A 19,506-nucleotide genomic window follows, 5' to 3' on the forward strand; every position below is an offset into this window, starting at 1 on the left:
CCCGGATTGCACCCTGAGGCGCCCAGCAGAGAGGCATGTCCCACTGCTGCGTATACCCCCCTGTGTACCCCTCTGCGTGCACTCCTCTGTGTACTCCCTGCGTGTACTCCTCTGTATACCCCTCTGCTGCGTACCCTCTGCGTGGACCCCACTGTGTACTACTGTGCATGTACCCCTCTGCGTGGACCCTCTGTGTACCCTCCACGTGAACCCCTCTGTGTACCTCTCTGCACGCACCCCTCTGCATGGACCCTCTGTGTAGCACTCTGCATGGACCCCTCTGCATGTACTCCTCTGCATGTACCCCTCTACATGGACCCTCTGTGTACCCCTCTGTGTGTACCCCTCTGCGTAGACCCCTCTGTGTACCCCTCTGTGTGGACCCTCTGTGTACCCTTCTGCATGTACCCCCCTGCGTGTACCCCTCTGTGTACCCCTCTGCATGTACCCCCTGCATGTACCCCTCTGCATGAACCCCTCTGCATGGACCCTCTGTGTACCCCTCTGTGTGGACCCCTCTGTGCCTGGCCCACAGCATCCCCGGGAGTGGCAAGAGGGTTGCTGGCTGCAAGCTGCGGCCCAGCACCACAGCACAAGCCCCGAGCCCCCGGCTGGGCCATCTGTGCCCCCGGGACTCCGTTAGACTCTACGGGCTCAGCAGGGCAAAGTCCTCTCCCCCGTGGGGCACCCCCACACCCCCAAACCGCTGCCTCTCTGGCCAGAGCCTCCGCCCCTGGCGCACCGGCTGTGGGCACTTGCCTGTACTCCAGTGAGAACTTGGTCAGCTCCCGGCCATCGTGAAGCCACTTGAACTCCAGTGGCCAGCTGCCCTCGGCCATGCAGGTCAGCACCAGGCGGTTCCCCTCCAGGTGTACCTGTGTCCGCACCGGCTCCATCTTGAAGTAGGGGGCCACATCATCTGAGGGGACACACGCACGCATCAGGCCCAGGGCTGTCCTGGCTGCCCCCGCACCTCCCACTGTCCTCTAGTCCCATGACCCCCGCTGCCCCCTCTACTTCAGGCCCTTGGTTCCCCCAAGAGCGGATGGAGCGGGGTGTGTCGGCAGCTCGGCCAGGCAGACGCAGGGGCAGATGCTGCCTGCTGGGGGGGGGGTCCACGCCCCGAGGTGCCGGCAGACCCTACAACCATGCAGAGAGTGCCCCACGCCCCACCTCCCGTCTCATCCTCCTGTCCCAGCCTGGGCCAGCCTGCCTCAACCTCCCCATTCTCACACCATGGGGCTGCCTGGGCAGAGAGCATAGCCTGGGGCATGTGTGAGAGTGTGTGTGTAAGTGTGTGAGTGTCTGTGAGTGTGTGTCTGAGTGTGTGTCTGCCTGTGTGAATGTGTGTGTGCATGAGTGCGTGTGTGAGTGCATATGTGAGTGTTTGAGTGCATATGTGTGTGTGAATGAGTATATGAGTGTGTGAATATATGTGAATTTGTGTGTGTGGATATGTGTGTGAGTGTGAGTGCATGTGTGTGTGTGTGTTTGTGTGAGTGTGAGTCTGTGTGTGTGTGTGTACTTGTGTCTAGGGTCCTTGTGATGCCTCTGTCAGGTCCCCTTTAGTCCCCCAATATTATCCCCCAATATTACTCATGAGCCGCATCCATCAGGGACCCCCTCCGACTTCAGGGGGTGCACTGGCCCAGGTCCCAGTGGACACCTCCCTTTCTGCCCTCTTGGCCAGAAGGTGAGGACGGGCCTAAAGGAAGTGGGGGCAGGTGGCAGGAAAGAAGACCAAAGCACCCCGAGGCCTCATCTCACCCATACGCCCCAACCACATGGGCCAGGGACCCGCCTTCCAGGGTGAGGGGCTGTCCTAGGGTCGGGGAAAGGGTCCCCCACACTGAACCTGAGGGCATGTGCCCTGAAGGTCAGAAGGCTCAGCCATGAGTGAGCACGCCCGGGGCCCGCCCGCACCCCATTGGTGGACACAAGCTCAGGGCCCACCCACACCCCTCGAGTGGACACGAGCTCAGGCTCACTTGCACCCCACTGGGGCCCCAGCACCATCTTTTCTCCCTCAGATGGCCCCAGAACCGGGGTACCCGGCTTCCAGCAAGTTCAGTATCCATCACACCCCACCCGACACCCACAGCAGAGCCGTGCTCTCCAGCAGGACTCGCACCCCAGGCCCTCTCCTCCTTGGGGTGTGCTGTGGCTCTGTGGGGCCCTCCCTCCCTGGGAGGAGACAATGGGACAAGTCCTGGCGGGACACAGGGACCCTGCAAGCCCCTCTCTCCTGGGCCTTCGATCTTCCCCCATCTCGAGTCCCTTGCTCTCGTGGGGGCCCGGGGAACAAAGGGGCCCCAAAGACCCAGGCTCAGGCTGTGACTCTGTGCTCGGACCCAGGGATGTCAGGGTACTGCCAGGGCCACCCGCAGGGGCACTCCTGGACTTCAGAGGCGTGGACGGAACCTGGAACCTGTCCATGTGTCCCCCTGCCCGGTCGCCCCCTACTCTGTAACTGTTGAGTTTTATCTCCGCGCTGGGATTGAATCCAGGCCCCCAGCCCTCCTCGGACAGCCGAGACACTTGCAGGACTGCGTGGGTGGGGCCGCCCTTGCCCGTCTCTAGCCAGCCTGGGAGAGGCTGGCGGGCACCCACCAGCCTGGCCCGCAGCCTGGGCACCCTCCATGCCCACTCGCCCCCGCAGCTCCTCTCGGTTTAACAAACACGCATTGACGTTTCCGAGTCGCGTTCACATCCTCCAGCCGATTTCAAGAGCCTTTGGATGGTGTCTGGCAAACCCTCTTAGCACTGTGGCAGCTCAAAAACCACGACACGCCAGCCCTTCAGTGGCGGGCTCGGGGGCCTGGCTGGCACAGAGCCAGGAGCGACTGTCTTGTGGGGTGTGTGCCCGCCACAGACACGCACATGGCACACGTGAGCCCACAGGCTCATATGCAAACACATGTGGGCACATGTGAACTACAGACACATATGCACATGTATCCGTACAGGCACACATATGGGCACATGCAAACACACACGGACACATGTGTCTACACAGACACATGTGGGCACATGTGAACCACAGACACATGAGCATATGTGCTCATACAGGCACACACGGGCACATATGAACACACACTGACATATGTGCACACACAGACACACATGTGCGCACATATGAACATACACAGACACATGTGAGCACAGGTGAACACACAGACATATGTTGTGGGCTCCTGTGAACTTACACAGGCACATGTGAGCACACAGGCACTATAGGCACACAAGAGCACATGCACACACAGGAAAGAGTGAACACACAAGGGCATATGTGACCAAGAATGAGCTTCAGGGAAAAGCTGCACGTCTAGGATGGCACACGCAGGTGATAACCCCGGAAGCAGAGACAAGTCCCACCCCTGGCCAGGGGCAGCAGCTCCCTCCCAGCACCGCTCGGGGTTGTGCAGTGCATAACTCATACGGCTGTACACGGCAGCCCCCTGGGCACCTTCTCCCAGCGAGAACGGAGAATTGTGGAAAGCAAAATCCAACACTTAGATGTCGTCCTTGTAAGCTCTCCCTCATGCTGGAAACACACACGCCAAGCATTTGTTTTAACCACAGTGATTCTAAAGTTCATGCTGGTTCACTGCAACTCTGAGGACAACGGCCAGGGAACGGAAACTGCTAAAGAAGATGGGGCTGGACATGCAGCGGACCCTCTCTGCTCCGAGAAAAAAGCCAAACATGTCTTCTTCTTCCACATGGCGCTGGAGGGGGTCATATGAAGTGAAATAAGTTAGAATTGGAGAAAGACAAAATTGGGGAGGCCTGAGGGGCTGGAGCTACAGTACAGCAGGCGGGGTGCTCAAATTGTAGGCAGGCCACCCAGATTTAGTCCCTGGAATCCCACAGGGTCTTGAGCCTGGCCAGGAGTGATTCCTGTGCACAGAGCCAGGAGTAAGCCCTGAGCACCACTGCGTGTGGTCCCCTCCCGCCAAATGGGGTGATCTGTATGTGGTAGAGAGAGAAACAACACATGGTTATAATACCTCTCTGCTGACCACAAATCTGGGACTCTGACTACAGAACTGGGGGACCAAGTGATGGTGGGAGAGACTGGGATGGGAGGGAGGAGGACCAGAGGTGACATCAGGACAGTGATGGAGAGGTGGGGACTCTGGACAGGGTGAGCAGCACAGTAACTGGGCGTTGGCACCACTGGACCATGGGTAAGGTCTTGCCTTGCACGTGGCCAACCCAGGTTCGATCCCCAGCACCCCATATGGTCCCTTGAGCATCACCAGGAGTGATCCCTGGACCGCAGAGCCAGGGTAAGCCGTAAGCACCACCAGGTGTGGCCCCAAAACTAAACCAAACAATTACAGCAACCATATTATCCCAACTACAAAAAAAAAAAGTAAAGGAATACAGAAAAGAAAATCAATAAACTAGCCAAGAACATTCTGGAAAAGTGAGTGCAAAAAGATTACAAAGAAAGATGTGGGAGTACCTAATAAAGCTGCAATAATGAAAACCGTGTGTTTCTGGACAATCAGGCGCAGGAAGCAATAGGTAGTTTATCTAAAAATAGTGCATAAGGGATTATTTAATACATGAAGCAGCATTTCAAGTCAGTAGGGAGAAGATCAATTATTCAACAAATGGTTCTGGAACAGCAAGGGAGCCATTTGGGGGGAAAAAATAACATTGAGTTTTTTCCTCACACTGCCTCAAAATAAATGCTGGAGGGATCAATGTTTTAAACATGAAAAAAAAAAAGAAAGAAAAAGAAATTCTAAAAGAAACAGGGGGGAAAAATCACCAAGGTTTAAAAATATATAGTCTTGGCGAGGTGAAGTACTTCCAAATACTTTCTAAGTACTACACAGACTCCAGGAAGTCCTCAGAGGAGACGGATGGCTCCCAGCACCTGGGGGAAAGTAGCCATAAAGAAAAAGAAGCGACCAAACGACAAGCGGGGAAAGATATTTGCAACTTTTATCATGGACAAAGAGCTTGGTTTCCTGATACCAAAAATATATAGAACCATAATAAAGGTCATAAATCAGAGGCCTGGGAAGGCGGTGCGAGAGTTCACGGGAACTGCATGCAGCTACGGGAACTGCATGAAGCTATGGAACTGCATGAAGCTATGTGGAAACTGCATGAACTGTCTGAACATCTCAGGGTGCAGGAGGGCAGCTGGGGACACCTCGCCCAAAAGATGACTCCTGGGACCTTGGAAATGAGTGGACACGGGACTGTCTTGTTGGCTCTTCCTCTCACCCCTGGCTTCTCCTTTTCCCCTAACGTTAAAGTTTTAGGGGCCTGGGAGTGCTCACGGGACTTTGAATGCAGGAGCCCAGGGTTCTGCCCCTCAATCCCCCCGGGGTGGCACCCCCTAACGCAAACGCATTCCTATGAAGTGTGTCTACAGGCAAACTAGGTGTTCCCCTCCCGGGGGATATCCCAGGACCCCCCATGGCTTCATTGCCCAGTGGGGTGACCCCATGTCTCACAAAGAGTGGTTGGAGCCCCAATGCATCCCCAAACCATCAGCTGCACATGGCCGGCTAGACCCTGCCTCCCCCCAACCCCACCCCCTTCCTGCTTGTCGCTACTTTCTCCCCAGTCCCCACCTGAGAACCCCCAAATCCCAGCTGGCGAGTGAGATGGTCTTGTGGGGACGGCCCACAGTGCTCAGGGCTATTCCTGGCTCTGTGCTCAGGGGTCATTCTTATCAGACCCTGTGACGTGCTGGGGATGAAATCCTGGTCTGCCTTACGCCAGGCGAGAGCCCTTCCCACTGGACTACCTGGTCCTCCAGGGCAATCTTTGAGAGCTACAGCTAAAGAAGAGGTGGGGGTGGGTGGGAAGGAGGTCTAGAAGGGGGGTGACTAATCTGCTACTACCCATGCGCACGTTTTTTCCCTCCGAGTGTAAAAATATAATGGCTCGTAGAGTCACAGACTGTTTTAGGGGAGTGCATAAGGCGGTGGGTGGGTGGGTGAGGCGCTGGGGGGGGGGAAGCAGGGGTGGGAGGGCGCCTGCTTTTCACTCCAGGCCTCTTTTGTAACTTTCTTTCTTGCTCATTATCTTACGGGATACTTATATTGTGTTACAGTTACAACTCGTCACCCGCACTCCCTGGGAATGAAAAGGAACCCGATTGTAGTTCCAAACGTGCGAGCTCCCACAATTACTGGCTCCCGCAGAGCCGTGGGGTCCTGCTAAGCCGTCACCGTCACCGTCACCGAGGATTGGCACCAACCTACTTCTCCAGCGTGAATTCCCAGCTCCCCTTTTGTTCCTTCTCCTTAGCCCGCCTGACTTTATTTATTAAACGCCTCCGTATCTCTCCTGAGCGGTTTCTGCGACTACCTTGGGTCGGGGTTACCTGGCTGTGGTGTCACATCCAGGGGTGAGGGTTGGTGTCCCCGGCCCAAGCTACCCCAGGATCCATCTCGTTATTTCTTTCTTTTTATTTATTTATTTATTTATTTATTTGTGAAACACCATGAGGTACAGTTACAGACTTACAAATTAGTGTGCTTGGGTTTCAGTTATACAATGATCAAGTACCCATCCCTCCACCAGTGTCCATTTTCCACCACCACGAGTCCCAGTATCCCTCCCACCCCCAATCCCCCCCATCCCACCCTGCCTCTGTGGCAGGGCATTCTCTTTTGTTCTCTCTCTCTCCTTTTGGGTTTTGTGGTTTGCAAGAGAGGCATTGAGTGGCAATCATGTTTGGTCTATAGTCTACTTTCAGCATGCTTCTCCCATCCTGGGAGGATCCTCCCAACATCCTTTATTTGGTGCTCCCTTCTCTATCTGAGCTTCCTTTTCTCCTAGCACACATCCCGTTATTTCTGAGACCAGATATGATCTCAACTCCTTTCCTTCCCCTTCTCCCATCTGCATATTTGGGGAGGGGCGCATTGGGGGTGCACACATCAGCTATATTCAGAGGCTCCTCCCAGCTCAGTGCTCAGCTCACCCCTGGGGGTGTTCAGGGGATTATCTGATTTAAGGGATCAAACCCGGCATCACCCCAGCCAGACATGTGCTCTGCCAGAAGCCCCCTCACTGCCCCTTGACCCCGGGGACTGTGCTTCTTCCCTGCTTGAACAAAGAGCACTTGATTTGCACACAGCTGACCCAGGTTCAATCCCCAGCTGGCTCCTTGAGCCTCCCCAGGCATGATCCCTGAGACTCAGGGCTTTCCCCCCCAATTTTCAAATATTTTAAAATGAATCACCATGAGATACAGTTACAGACTTACAAACTTTTGTGATTATGTTTCAGCCATACAATGACCAAGCACCCATCCCTCCACCAGTGCCCACTCTCCACCACCAGTGTTCCCAATATCCCTCCCACCACCCTCACCCTATCCCCCTCCCCCCCTCCCCGTGGCAGGCACATTCCCTCTTAACTCTCTCTCCTTTTTTGGTGTTATGGTTTGCAATACAGGTAGTAAGCAACCATCATGTTTGGTCCATAGTCCACTTTCAGCAGGCATCTCCCATCCCAAGTGAGCCCTCCAAGCATCGTGCAGTTAGTAGTCCCTTCTCTATCCTGGCTGCCTTTCCCCCCAGCATGTGAGGCCAGCTTCTAAGCCGTGGTGCGATCCCCTTGAGAACTTCCCCCTTCTACCCCCCACTTGTGAGCACCCTCGGCCTCCCGGTACCTTTGGGGTCCTACTTCCTCCTGCTGCTCTCCTGGACCCCACTTCACAGCCAGCACAGCGCCCTGCACCCCTCACCTCCTCAGAGGGCGGAAGGCTTGGGCCCTGCCTGCCCCCTGCTTGGACGGACCCCCACTGCCGGTGACGCCTAAGGCGGGGGCCGCACCCGGGATGGTGCCTAAGGGGGGATGCTCCAGCCCCGCCCCCCTGCCCCCACCAACTGTCTAGAGCACAGGACTGATGGGTGCTGGGAGAGGGTGATAAGTGGACACAGGCCTCCCAGCTACTCCCTTTCTCCCGGGTGTTTGAGCTGTCCCTAGCCCCCTGCAACCCCCTAATCAATGAGATGCTAATTCACGCCCCCCCCTCTCGCCCTGACAGACGCCCAGCCTGGCTTGTCCACTGCCGCTGCCGCATGCCAAGTGCTTCATTAGCCCCCGCGAAGGCTCCCGTCTTCCTTAATCCTCAGCCCGACAATGACCTTCAGAAGCAGCCCCGAGTGAGGCAGGGGCCGGGCGGGGGGACAGCCACGATGTCCCTGGCTCGCCAGCTGCTGCCGAATGGATTTCTCGCTCCGCAAAGCATGTTCGAGACAGCAGCTCGCAGAGCGGATCATCGGTTTGTGTGAATACACATCGAATCTAATCAGATTAGGGGTGGCCACTCGCAGGGGCGGGCAGGGCCACTGCACCCCAACACAGCCCCAGGGAATCAGAAACCAGGTGGGGAACAGGAGGGGCGTGCTCCCAGCCCCACCCCCCACCCCCTCGCCGGCTTGGCCTGCTGGATTGCTCTGCTATAAAGCCACAGAGGGAGAGAGAGTCCCAGGGGTGCCAACAGGGCTGGGCTGAGCACAATGAAGGAGGAATGAGGTGACGGGCCCCTAACATCTGCACCGTGTGCCTCTGCATCCCTGTCCAGGGGATGTGAGGGGACACAGCAGGAGCCCGGCATGTGGAAGCCCCAGACTCATCCCTGAGGCCCCAGGGTCCCCCGAGGATCTCCCCACTCTCCCCAACTACCCCAATTCCCGTTTTTTTTTTCTTTTTGCTTTTTGGGTCACACCCGGCGATGCACAGGGCTTACTCCTGGCTCTGCACTCAGGAATCACTCCTGGTAGTGCTCAGGGGACCACATGGGATGCTGGGAATCGAACACGGGTCGGCCGCATGCAAGGCAAACGCCTACCTGCTGTGCTATCGCTCCAGCCCCCCCAATTACCGTTTTCCTGGAAGAAAGCTTCGGGGAAAGAACAGTGCAGACCCGGCCAGGGAGCTGGCTCAGAGGGCCCGGAATATGCTGGCATGTGAGAGCCCTTTTCTCCCGCAGGGCACCACACAACCCCTACACTGGGCCATCAGTCCAGGAGCCGCCCAGACTCCCTGAGCACCACTGAGGAACAACCCCCCTCCCCAAGCCCATCCCTGAGATCTAGTGAGTGAAGATGAGGACAACGGAGAGAAGGGGGGGTCCCTGGCAGGCATCTGAACTCAGTGGGGGTGGGGGGACAGGAAGTGGAGAGGTGGCTTGTTGGCATAGCTATGACACAAGGCTGGGTCTGGAGGCGAAGGGCACCCCTGTCACCAGAGTCGGGGGGCAATGGAGCCGTCAGCAGCCGCAGCCAGACCCCCGTGGAGAAGCCCTCCCTCACACCCCTCCCCTGTGCTGTGTGAGTCGCTGGGGTTGGGGCGGTGGCACACCCAGAGCCGCAGGTAACAATAGCTGGGGCCTCTGCCCGGTCTGGTGGCCTCGGGGAAGAAAAATGCGTCTCATTTCCTCAGGTTGATTTCACAATTAAGCCAAGGGAGGGGGAACGCTGCCCACGTTCTCGAAGCAGGGCAGGAGATTAAACTGATTCCGCGGATTAGAATGTGTGTTTGTCTGACAGGGATCCACATCCAGATTCATTAGCGCCATAAAAGTCGCCAGTAGCACTCGGCCACTCTCTCTGGGGACGCTTGTCCCCGGGGGAGCCATTTGCCAGGGACGCCCTCTGTCCCCTCAGCCACCCCCAGGGAGGGCGTGCTGGACTCCATGCTCAGCTCTTCCAGCCAGGCCCTCGGAGACGGTCCCACGGGACATCTGGAACCTTCGCAGCTACTGCTTCTCACCACTGCATGTCCCTAAGCGTGTGGGTGCGGGGATGGAGCGACACCAGCCTCCAGGGGCCGGAGGGAGCCGAGAGCCAGAATTTACAAGCCCAGCCATGCTTCTGGGAGTCCGGGACTCCCCTGCACTGGCCTCTCGCCCCACCTTGGCTAGTGAGGGCACTTCAGACACAGGGTCTTGGAAGGGACAAGAGAGTTGACATGGGCTGGAGCGATAGCACAGCGGGGAGGGTGTTTGCCTTGCACGCAGCTCACCCAGGTTCGATTCCCAGCATCCCATAGGGTCCCCCGAGCACCGCCAAGAGTAATTCCTGAGTGCAGAGTCAGGAGTAACCCCTGTGCATTGCCAGGTGTGACCCCCCCCCCCAAAAAAAAGGAGGGCAGACACATCTCTAGGGTCACCCATTGCCTCGAAGCTCAAGAAAACCGCCTCTCCTGGGAGGGGGATTCTGGGGTCTGGAAAACAGAGGCAGGAAGTGAGGGGGTCAGAGTTGGGGGGTCTGACAAACACCGACATCCCAACATGCCACAGGGGCAGGCCAGCGGGCGAGGCAGGAGCCCCCAGTGTGGGTTTTCGGTTACCTTTAGTGTCTCCTCCCTTTGTCCCTACCAGGTCAGAGGGGGGAGGCAGCTCAGCCCAGAGAAGGGGGAAAAGGCGCAGGGGCCCGATTCCAGTGGCTTCTCCAGGCCCCACTCTTCCCGACAGCCACCGCAGGGGCTCATCATTCCCGCTCTCAGGGTCTTGCCTCTGAGGGGCACAGGGTCGGGGATGGGGGTACAGGGTCAGGGCACAGGGTTGGGTGGGGGGCAGACAGGGTCACAGCAGGTCAAGTTCAGGGCAGGTTTCAAATCCAGGCCAGGCCGCCTGCGAGGCCTCTGATCGCCCCTTGGGTCGGCTCGGGGTTCGGATCCCAGGCAGAGAGAAGGCTGGGGGGCCGCGGGGCGTCGCGAGGAGGCCAGCGCCAGGCGGGGTGTGCTCACAGAGGCGGCAGCGCGGGCTCATTCATCAGGCTGCTGACCCCGGTATGCCGGCGCTTTGTAGCGTAGAACAAAGACCGCGGAGCAGAAAATTGGAGTTCAATTTGCTGTCCGTCCTGCGCGGCGCTCAGCCCAGTGCCGGCCCCGGCGGGCACCTGCGCGCCTCGTCATAAATAATAACAGCGCGCGGCTCCGTGGCCTTTCCGCAGCGCCGGCCGCGAGCAATTTACAAGTAGGATCCACTGGAGGCCGCAGGCGGCCGGCCACTCGGTCACCAGCGAGGCTCTCGGGGAGGGCCAGGCCTCTGCTCATTCGGGACCCCCCCACCCCCCACCATCCCAGCTGCCCTCCCTGAGCTGCCTCTGTTAGTGGAAAACCCACGGGTGCTCCTGGGGGATGGCGAGGGGCTACCATCTGGGGCCGAGACAGCTTCTGCAGCCGGTCTGATGTGCCCCCGGGGGTGTGGGGCGCAGTGGAACTGAGACCATGGGCTCCACACCCACCTCACAGATGGGTGCTGTGTCCACATCCCGGACCCTCCCTTCAAGGCACTACCGCACGGGGCCTGGGGAGGCTCCCTGCCTGGCACCCAGGGAGAGGGGCACTGGTGCCAGGACAGCAGGGGAGGGCACGATGGCCCAGGCCCACACGTGGACGGAAGCAAGGGGGCTGGAGCACGAGAGAGGTGGACAGGCGGGCTGGAGGCATGGGTAGGGAGCAGCCGGGCTCCTGTAATGCCACTGCCTCAGTCTCCCTTTACACCCAGAGAGGGCAGAGCTGGGGCGGGGCACACTGCCCAGGCTTGGTGCAGGCACCTGCCAAGACACTGTAGACCCAAGCCCAGTCAAGCGCCAGGGCACCACTGAGCTGAGCTGCCCATCAGTGGGGGTGTGTCTGCTTGCATCTGCCTGTACCCGCCCCTGACCATGTGTATCTGCCTGTGCCCACCTGTATCTACATATGCCTGCCTGTATCTGTGTCCACCTGTGCCTGACTATTTCCGCCTGTGCCCGCCTGCATCTGCCTGTAGTCACCTGTATCTGCCTGTGCCCACCTATACCCACCTGTAGTATCTGCCTGTGCCCACTTGTATCTCCCTATGCCTGCCTGTATCTGCCTATAGTCACCTGTATCTGTCTGTGCCCACCTGTATCCACCTGTGCCTGCCTGTGTTCACCTGTATCTGCCTGTGTCCAAGCTCCTCTTTGCCCTGGGTTCATCCCAGGCTGCTTCAGAGAGGGAGACACTGTGAGGGGGACACCATGAGGGCACAATATGGGGGAAGCAGTGATGGGGACGTCGCGGGGAGGACACCGTGAGGGGGGAACATTGCGAGCAGGTGATGCCCTGAGACGGTGCGTGTGGTCTCCGCACTTGTGGGGACCATCAGGGATGTCCATGGGACACAGACCTCACACCAGGCTTTCCACGCTTCTCCTGGGCAGATTGAGGTGAGCAGACACTCATCTGGGTGGGCAGTGAGGCGGCAGGAGGTGGGGACCCTGTGCTGTGTGAGGAGAGACCGAACCGGGGTCGGGGGTCCCTCTCGATCACGCTGCTCCTGCCACACAGGGGCACCCTCGGGGCCAGCCCTGGCAACTCCAGGCTCTGCCAAGGAGCAAGAGAGACAACCAGTGGCCGGGCACCCGTCTCCTGCCACCCTCTTCCTGCGGGACACGCCCCCTCTGTCATTGGGCTCAGCTGTGGCTGCAGGCATGAGCCCTGCCTGCCCCTCACTCAGAGTCAGGCTGCTCAGGGCACTCGGGAGCAGAGAGGGGGCTCCCTGCCTGCCGCAGACACAAGGACGTCCATGTGCTGGGGACAGGCCCTGCTGGGAAGGGCCCCTCAGCCCCGGCTCTGGACCCTGTTCCTGTTGCTGAGCAGAGGAGGGCGTCATGTCGCCTCCTCCCCTCCCAGCACCAGGGGGTCTCCCAGGAGCCCATGCAGTTCCCTGCTGCTCCCCCCAATTGGGGCCAAACTGTAGCGAGCTCCCCCCCCCAATATACCCAAGCTCTGATGGACATAAGCCTGTGTGATCAGGGATCAAGTTAAGAGCATTAAAGTGATTCCGATCTGATATGATGGGAAAAAGGGAGAGAGTGACAGAGAGAAGAAGGGGGTGGGGAGAGAGAGAGAGAGAGAAAGAGAGAGAGAGAGAGAGAGAGGAGAGAAGGGAGAGAAAGGAGACTGAGAGAGAGGGAGTGATTCAGAAAAAGGGAGAGGGAGAGACAGAGAAATAGAGGGGAGAGACAGAGAGAGGAAGGGACAGACCAGCAGATGCAGAGATGCAGTTCTGAGGCAGAGGCAGTTCTGATGCAGTTCTGATGTCGCCGGAACAACTTGGCTGGGCAGGGGGAGCCCCTCCCAGTGTGCAGACCCCCCCACCCAGACACAGGACATGAGAGTTCAGTCTCCAGGCTAAGATAAGACGCTGTTGTGCCTGAGACACCCCAGTGGGTGGGGGCTCACGGAGGCAGCCCGAAGCCAGAGTCACCCCCAAGCCAGCCTGCTGCAGGGTCCCCAGGAGCAGACATGAGCACCCACCACTGTACTCCCCAGCCCCCTACTCCTCACCGGCTACCCCTGGGACTCCCCAAATGCCTGAATGTCCCGTGCAAGGACACCCTCTCCCCGCCAAAGAGGCATCTGGTGAGCACTTAGGGCCTTTCCCTCTGACTCAGCCTGTTTCAGTATCCGAGCCCGGGTACTGGCCGGCTCTGTGGGGGGACCCCTGGGACCCACGGGGTATGGCCAACACTGCAGGGGAAGATGCAGGCACCAGCTCCAGGCCCCATGGGGCTAAGCATCACGCAGCATGCGGCAGTGACCCCTGGGACCACCCCGGGGCTCCAGGCTGAGCTCAGGCTTGGCGCATGGGAGCCCTAAGGTTGCTCCTGGCCCCTGCGTCCCCGGCACCGCCAGGAGCTGCTCCCAGACTCTCCCTCTCCCCAGGACTATGGAGGGGGGGGCTTCTCTGGGCCTCAGTTTCCCTTCAGACCACACTTGCCTCCCATTTATTCTTCCCACTCGGGGGAGGGGGCAGTGTGGGGGCAACAGCAGGAAGAAGCTGGACAGTCAGGGATTGGTCAGCAGCACCCGGATGCCAGGGGAGGTGCTGGGGTGGTGAGATCCAGTAGCTTCCCTGCAAGGCGGAGGCCGGGGTCTCGGGACCCCACCGCTCACTGCCAGGGATAGCAGGACACTGAGGTCTGGCAGGGAAAGGGGGTTCAGCAGGGCCCTCAGTTACTGGAAAGCTCAAGGAAGACGAAAGGGCTCTTGAGCTGTGACCAGGGGGACATGCACCGTCACAGGTCTCGAGAGCTGAGGCAGAGGGGGCCAGACCCAGGGGCACAGACGGCCCTGAGGGCAGGCGCCTCCTCTCCAGTCAGGGTCCCCTCCCCAGACCGAGACCTTGCCCCTCATACCCCAAGGTCACCCCCAACCCCACTGATGGGAAGGCCCCGCCCCACGTCCCTGATTCCCTGGACCCAATCCCCCTCAGGCAGCAGTTTAGGGATCTGACCGGTGGGCACCCCAGTCATTCATTCACTCACCCATTCATTCATTCATCAGTTACTGGCTCATTCACTAACCCATGCCCTCACCCGGTCCCTAACTCACTCACACAAGTCACTCATTTACTCTTCCTCCACTGACTCATTTAAGGGCTGGAGCAATAGCACAGCGGTAGGGCGTTTGCCTTGCACGCAGCCAATATGGCCAACCCGAGTTTGATTCCTCCGCTCCTCTCAGAGAGCCTGGCAAGCTACCGAGAGTACCTCGCCCGTACAGCAAAGCCTGGCAAGCTACCTGTGTTGTATTTGATATGCCAAACACAGTAACAACAAAGTCTCCGATGGAGACGTTACTGGGCCCGCTCGAGAAAATCAACAAACAACGGGAGGACAGAGACAGTGAACACTGATTCATTCAGTCACTCATTCACTAACCCATCCACTCACTCACTTCATTCATTGATTCATTCTCTCACACACTCATTCATTCACCATTCACTGACTCATTCTCTAATGCACTCATTCACTAACCCATCCACTGACTCATTCATTGATTCACTCACTCATTCACACATTCACTCATTTATACATTCATCCACTAACTCCCTCAGTCATTGACTTATCCATTCATTCATTCACTTAGTCACACATTCATTCCCCATTCACTGACTCACTCTAATGCACTCATTCATTCACTAACCCACTCACTCACTCCCTCACTGACTCCCAGTTCAGTGCCCCGTCAGTAAGAGTCTGAGGAGCCTCTGTCCTTGCAGGGGAGAGTAGAGCTGCTATGTGAGCCTGTGTTTACAGGAGTGGGTGCCCCGCCTAGGGCGAGTGTCAGCCATCTGGGTCCTCATACTAGCCTGTCTGGTCCACTTGGCTGCTGGGGTTCTAGTGATGCCACCCTTGGCTCAGCAGGACCAGCTTCGAGCCATGACCCAAGGGGCACCAGAAACGACAGACCCGGGGCCAAGGGGCAGACTCGGCCCTCAGGGACCCGGGGCCAAGGGGCAAACTCAGTCTCCAGCCTGAGAGTTTGGGTGGAAGGGTGAAGAGGTGCAGCTCCCCGGGTCAGGAGAGGGAGGATCAGGCACAGGAGGAGGAGGACAGAGGTAGAGAGAGAAGGGGAGAGGGAGGAGGGAGAGGAGGAGGAGGGGTGGAAGAAGGAGGGGGAGTGGGAGGAGGGGGAGAGGGAAGAGAGGAGAAGGGAAGAAGGAGGGAAGGAAGGAAGGAGGGAAGGGAGGAGGGACAGAGGGAGAGCGGAGAGAGAGGGGAGAGAAAAGAGGAGAGGGAGGAGGGGGAGGGAGGAGGGGGTCAGGGGAGAGGAAGGGAGGGGCAGGGAGAGGTAGAGGGAGGAGTGGCCCGTGGGCGGGTGTCAGAACCAGCACAGGCCCCGTGGCGAGGACAGGCTCTTGTGCAGGCGGGCTCTTGTGCAGGGTCACGATCACGATCACGATCACACCCGACCCTTCAAGGTCATCAAGGCTGCGGGGGGGGGGGGGGGAGAGAAGCAGGGATGGGCAGGGTGGGGGGCCCCCAGCCCCCGGTCTGGCGGGACAGAGGCCCCCTCGGCCTGGGAACCGGCCTGGGAACCACCCTCCAGGAGCGGCTGAGCAGGGCGGCAGTGGGGTGGGGGGGTAGGGGCCCTGTGCCACCTCTGGGTGCCCCCCTGACTCCGCGGAGCCCCTTTGGAGCGGGCCCATCAATCTCGCCCGCCTCGTCCACCCACAGCCGCTCTGGAGCCCCTCAAGGTCAAAGCTTTAATTTCCGGGTGAGTGGAGGGGTGAGTGGAGGGGGGGCTGCCAGCCCAGGGCCAGTGATGCACGAGCCCATGGAGCGGCCACTGCCAAGATGGTGGGGAGGACACCTTCCCCCGGCACCCCGCCTCCACCTGCGGTGTCAGCAGGGCCTGGCTACTCCCTGCCTCTCTCTGGTTGTCTCTGTCTCTCTGTCTCAGTCTCTCTCTGTCTCTGTCTCTGTGTCTCTCTCTGTCTCTGCCTGTCTCTGTCTCTGTCCCTGTCTGTTTCTGTCTTTGTCTGTCTGTCTGTGTGTCTCTCCGTCTGTTTCTCTGTCTCCTGTCTTTGTTTCTCTGTCTCTGTTTTTCTCTGTGTCTCTGCCTGTCTCTGTCTCTATCTCTGCCTGTCGCCTCCCTCAGCCTGCTTCTCCTCTCCTGACTTCCTCTGCAGCCTTGGAGATGAGTTTCCTGCCTACGACACCCAGGCCAGGGGGATAGCACAGCAGGTTGGGTGCCTGCCTTGCATATCGCAGACCCGGGTTCAATCCCAGGCATCTCCTAAGGCTCCCCTGAGCCCCACCAGGACAATCCCTGAGCACAGGGCCAGAAACAAAGCTGGATGCGCCCCCGAAAAAAGGTCACCCTGAGTCCTAACCCCCTGTGGGGCCTCTCTGAGGGGTCTGGCCCCCTCCCCACCGGGCCCCTTCCTCTGGTTCTCAGCCTCCTCCCCAGCCACCTTCCTGGAGCTGGAAAGGTGAGTTTCTGCTTCCTGCTGGTGGGCCCTGCGTGGCTGCCTCTGAGCGGGTCTCTGAAGTCCCTGTCTGAGGCCCGGGCCTGAAGAGGCTTCATCTCCTGCTTCCCTGTGTCCCGCCGGGGACCCTGCAGTGCTCTGAACTCCCGGGCCCACCTGAGCGCCAAGCCAAACACCCTGCCCTCATTACTTAAAAAGTTTTTGTTTTGGGGGTCCCAGCCAGTGATGCCTGGTGGTGCTGGGGGGGACCCTATGGGATGCCGGGGATCGACCCTGGGCCAGCTGTGGGCACGGCCAGCACCCTGCCCGGGGCACAATCTCTGCAGTCCCATGAGGGGAGGCTTATTTCAAAATCCACCGCGTCACAGGCCCATGGGGGTGCTGTCCCCCCCCGCCCCGTGTCAGCCGTGCCAGCCTAACACGAGCCCACCCTCTCTGCATCACCCTTCCCAGGGAAAGGGGGTGGCAGTTGAGACACGCTCAGGGGCACCATCAGGACCACCCATCCCCCCATGACGCCCAGGGAGGCTAGGCAGTGTCGGCAGCTGTTTGTGCTTGTCACTATCTGGGGGTCATTGCAGTGTGGGGACGCCGGGGTCAGCTGTAGCGGGAAGGGGTCGAGAGCGGGTAGCATGCCCACCGCCCTGGGTGTAGCCCCACTCTAGCCATGTATGGGGTGGAACTCCGCCCCCACCCCAAGTGCTGGGAAGGAGGCCGAGAGCCCAATGCTGGCCAGTCCGGCTAGCCCCAACGCCAGGGAGGGCAGTGGCCCCTTGGGGAGGCGGCCACTCAGGCCTGTGATGCTCAGGGGGACTCTACAAGGAAACGGGGCCTGGGGACCCTCGGACCCCCTCAGTCACGGGCTGGTTTGGGCTTCCTGCTCTGCTCTCTCCCGCTCTGGGGCCTCAGCGGACCCTCAGAAAGGCAAGGGGCAAGAGCTCACGGCCGCCTGCCCCCCACATTTGAGTCTTTCCAGGGCCTGTCTGTGCGGGAGTGCTGCGGGAGTGCTGGGAGCCAGCCTAGTGGGGGCCAGGCCAGCTCGTGCCCTTGCAGGGAGGTCCCTGGGATGCAGCATCTGCCCAGCGGGTCCAGCATCTCTGTTCAGGATGCCCTGGCCAGGACAGGGTCAGCCTGAGAAGCCCAAGTTCGGGGCTTGCTAGGGGACCCCTCCCCGCCTCAGCCCCTCGGTCTCGCTCTCCTGCTCGCCCCCGCCTCCCACCCCACCCCCCAACTCCGTCCCCACTGACCTGGGTTCTAGCACCCACGCCATCCCCTGCACACACAGCCTGGGGCCCCCTTTCCTTCAGACTCTGCCCCCCAAAGCAGGGTCATTACCGCTAATGCCTTTCCTCCCCCATCTGCTGCCATTGTTTACACTCTGCTTGCTAATTAGAGACTAATTAGCTGCTGCTGAAATTCATCACTTTCCAAACACAGCTCAGCCCAGAGCCTGGCGAGGCGGGCAGCAGCTGGACCGCTCACGGCCGCCGCTGGGGGCCTCCGCCAGCTCCTACCCCCTCCTTCCTCCTTTCCCTCCTCCCCTCTCTCCTCCCCTTTTCCTCCTTTGCCTCCTCCTCCTCCTCCTCTCCCTCCTCCTCTCCTCCCTCCCAGGCCTCCAGGCAGAATCCCCCACCCACCCCTCCAGTGCTGGCACGCCTCTGAACACACAGTTGATTCTCGAATGAATGAATGAATGAATGAATGAAGAGCCGATTCCATAAAGGGGCCCCAGGACCCCCACACATGCGTCACCTACATAACAGCTCGGCAGGGGCAACCTCGGAGGTGCTTGGACGGTGGAGGGGGAGGGGAGTGCGGTGGGGCGGGGCTGTGGTGGGGTGGGTCCTGGGCGGGGCTTGTTGGTGTGGGGCGGGTCCTAGGCGGGGCTTGGCTGGTCCTGGGCGGAGCTTGGTGGGGGCGGGTCCTGGGCGGGGCTTGGGTGGGCGGGGCGGTCAGGCTGATGCCACAGGCCATGCCAAGGCTGGGGGACTCAAAGACAGTGTGGGTTTGAAGTCCGGGTTGACCTGTACCTGTTCACAAGCTCCAGTGTGCAGACATGCATCTCGGTGTGTATATGTGTAGATACACGTTGACCCTGCGAGCATGCATGTGCACACGTGCACCTCTGTGTGGATGCGTGCAAGTGTGTCTTCAAACGCACAAATTGTCTGGGTGCATGCATCTGTGTCTGTGTGCACACGCGTGTGTCTGGGGGTGCTCATGTGTATGTCTGGGTGCATGCATGTATGTCTGTGTACATGCGTGTGTCTGGTGCATGTGTCTATGTCTGTTTGCTCACACGTGTCTGGGTGCATGCGGGTCCTGTGCACACACGTGTGAGGCCGGGTGCTCAGTTAATGCTATATTAGGAATCTCTTTTTATGTAGAGATGATGGATCCTAAGCCGAGGAATGAGACTTGAAAGGCAGCCGGCCCCGCCCGCTCCCCGCACCCCTGCCAAATGGCCAGCCTGGGAGCCAGGGGGGATCAGCACTGGGGCCGTCAAAGCGGATTTCAGCCTGTCGATTTTGCTCTGAACTCCGCACCGCCTCGCTCCTCCCGGCCCTCCTGCTCGGCCCGTTGCCTTCTGCTCCCTGGCTCCCCCCACCCCCTCCCCGCCAACCCCCAGGCCTTATGGTCCCAAGGTGGATCTATTGACCCCACTCAGATTCACAGGCCCTTCACGGCTCCAGCGCTGATGGGAGAGGCAGCGCTGAGGTGGGCCGGGCTCCTCAGGCGGCAGGGGGTGCTGGGAAGGGGAGTAT

The 19,506-nt window shown here is 59.4% G+C and overlaps 1 protein-coding gene across 1 annotated transcript in view; it reads right to left on the reverse strand.

Annotated features, from left to right (window-relative positions):
* The window catches only part of SDK2 (sidekick cell adhesion molecule 2), a 165,506-nt gene that overhangs the window by 91,049 nt on the left and 54,951 nt on the right, over positions 1-19,506 (reverse strand). The window contains exon 2 of the mRNA XM_056138117.1: positions 760-919. Coding sequence (XP_055994092.1) covers positions 760-919 — 160 coding nt within the window. The remainder of the gene's footprint in view (positions 1-759; positions 920-19,506) is intronic.

Source organism: Sorex fumeus, unplaced genomic scaffold (assembly GCF_029834395.1).
Source record: "Sorex fumeus unplaced genomic scaffold, SorFum_2.1 ptg000128l, whole genome shotgun sequence".
Taxonomy (NCBI): Eukaryota; Metazoa; Chordata; class Mammalia; order Eulipotyphla; family Soricidae; genus Sorex; species Sorex fumeus.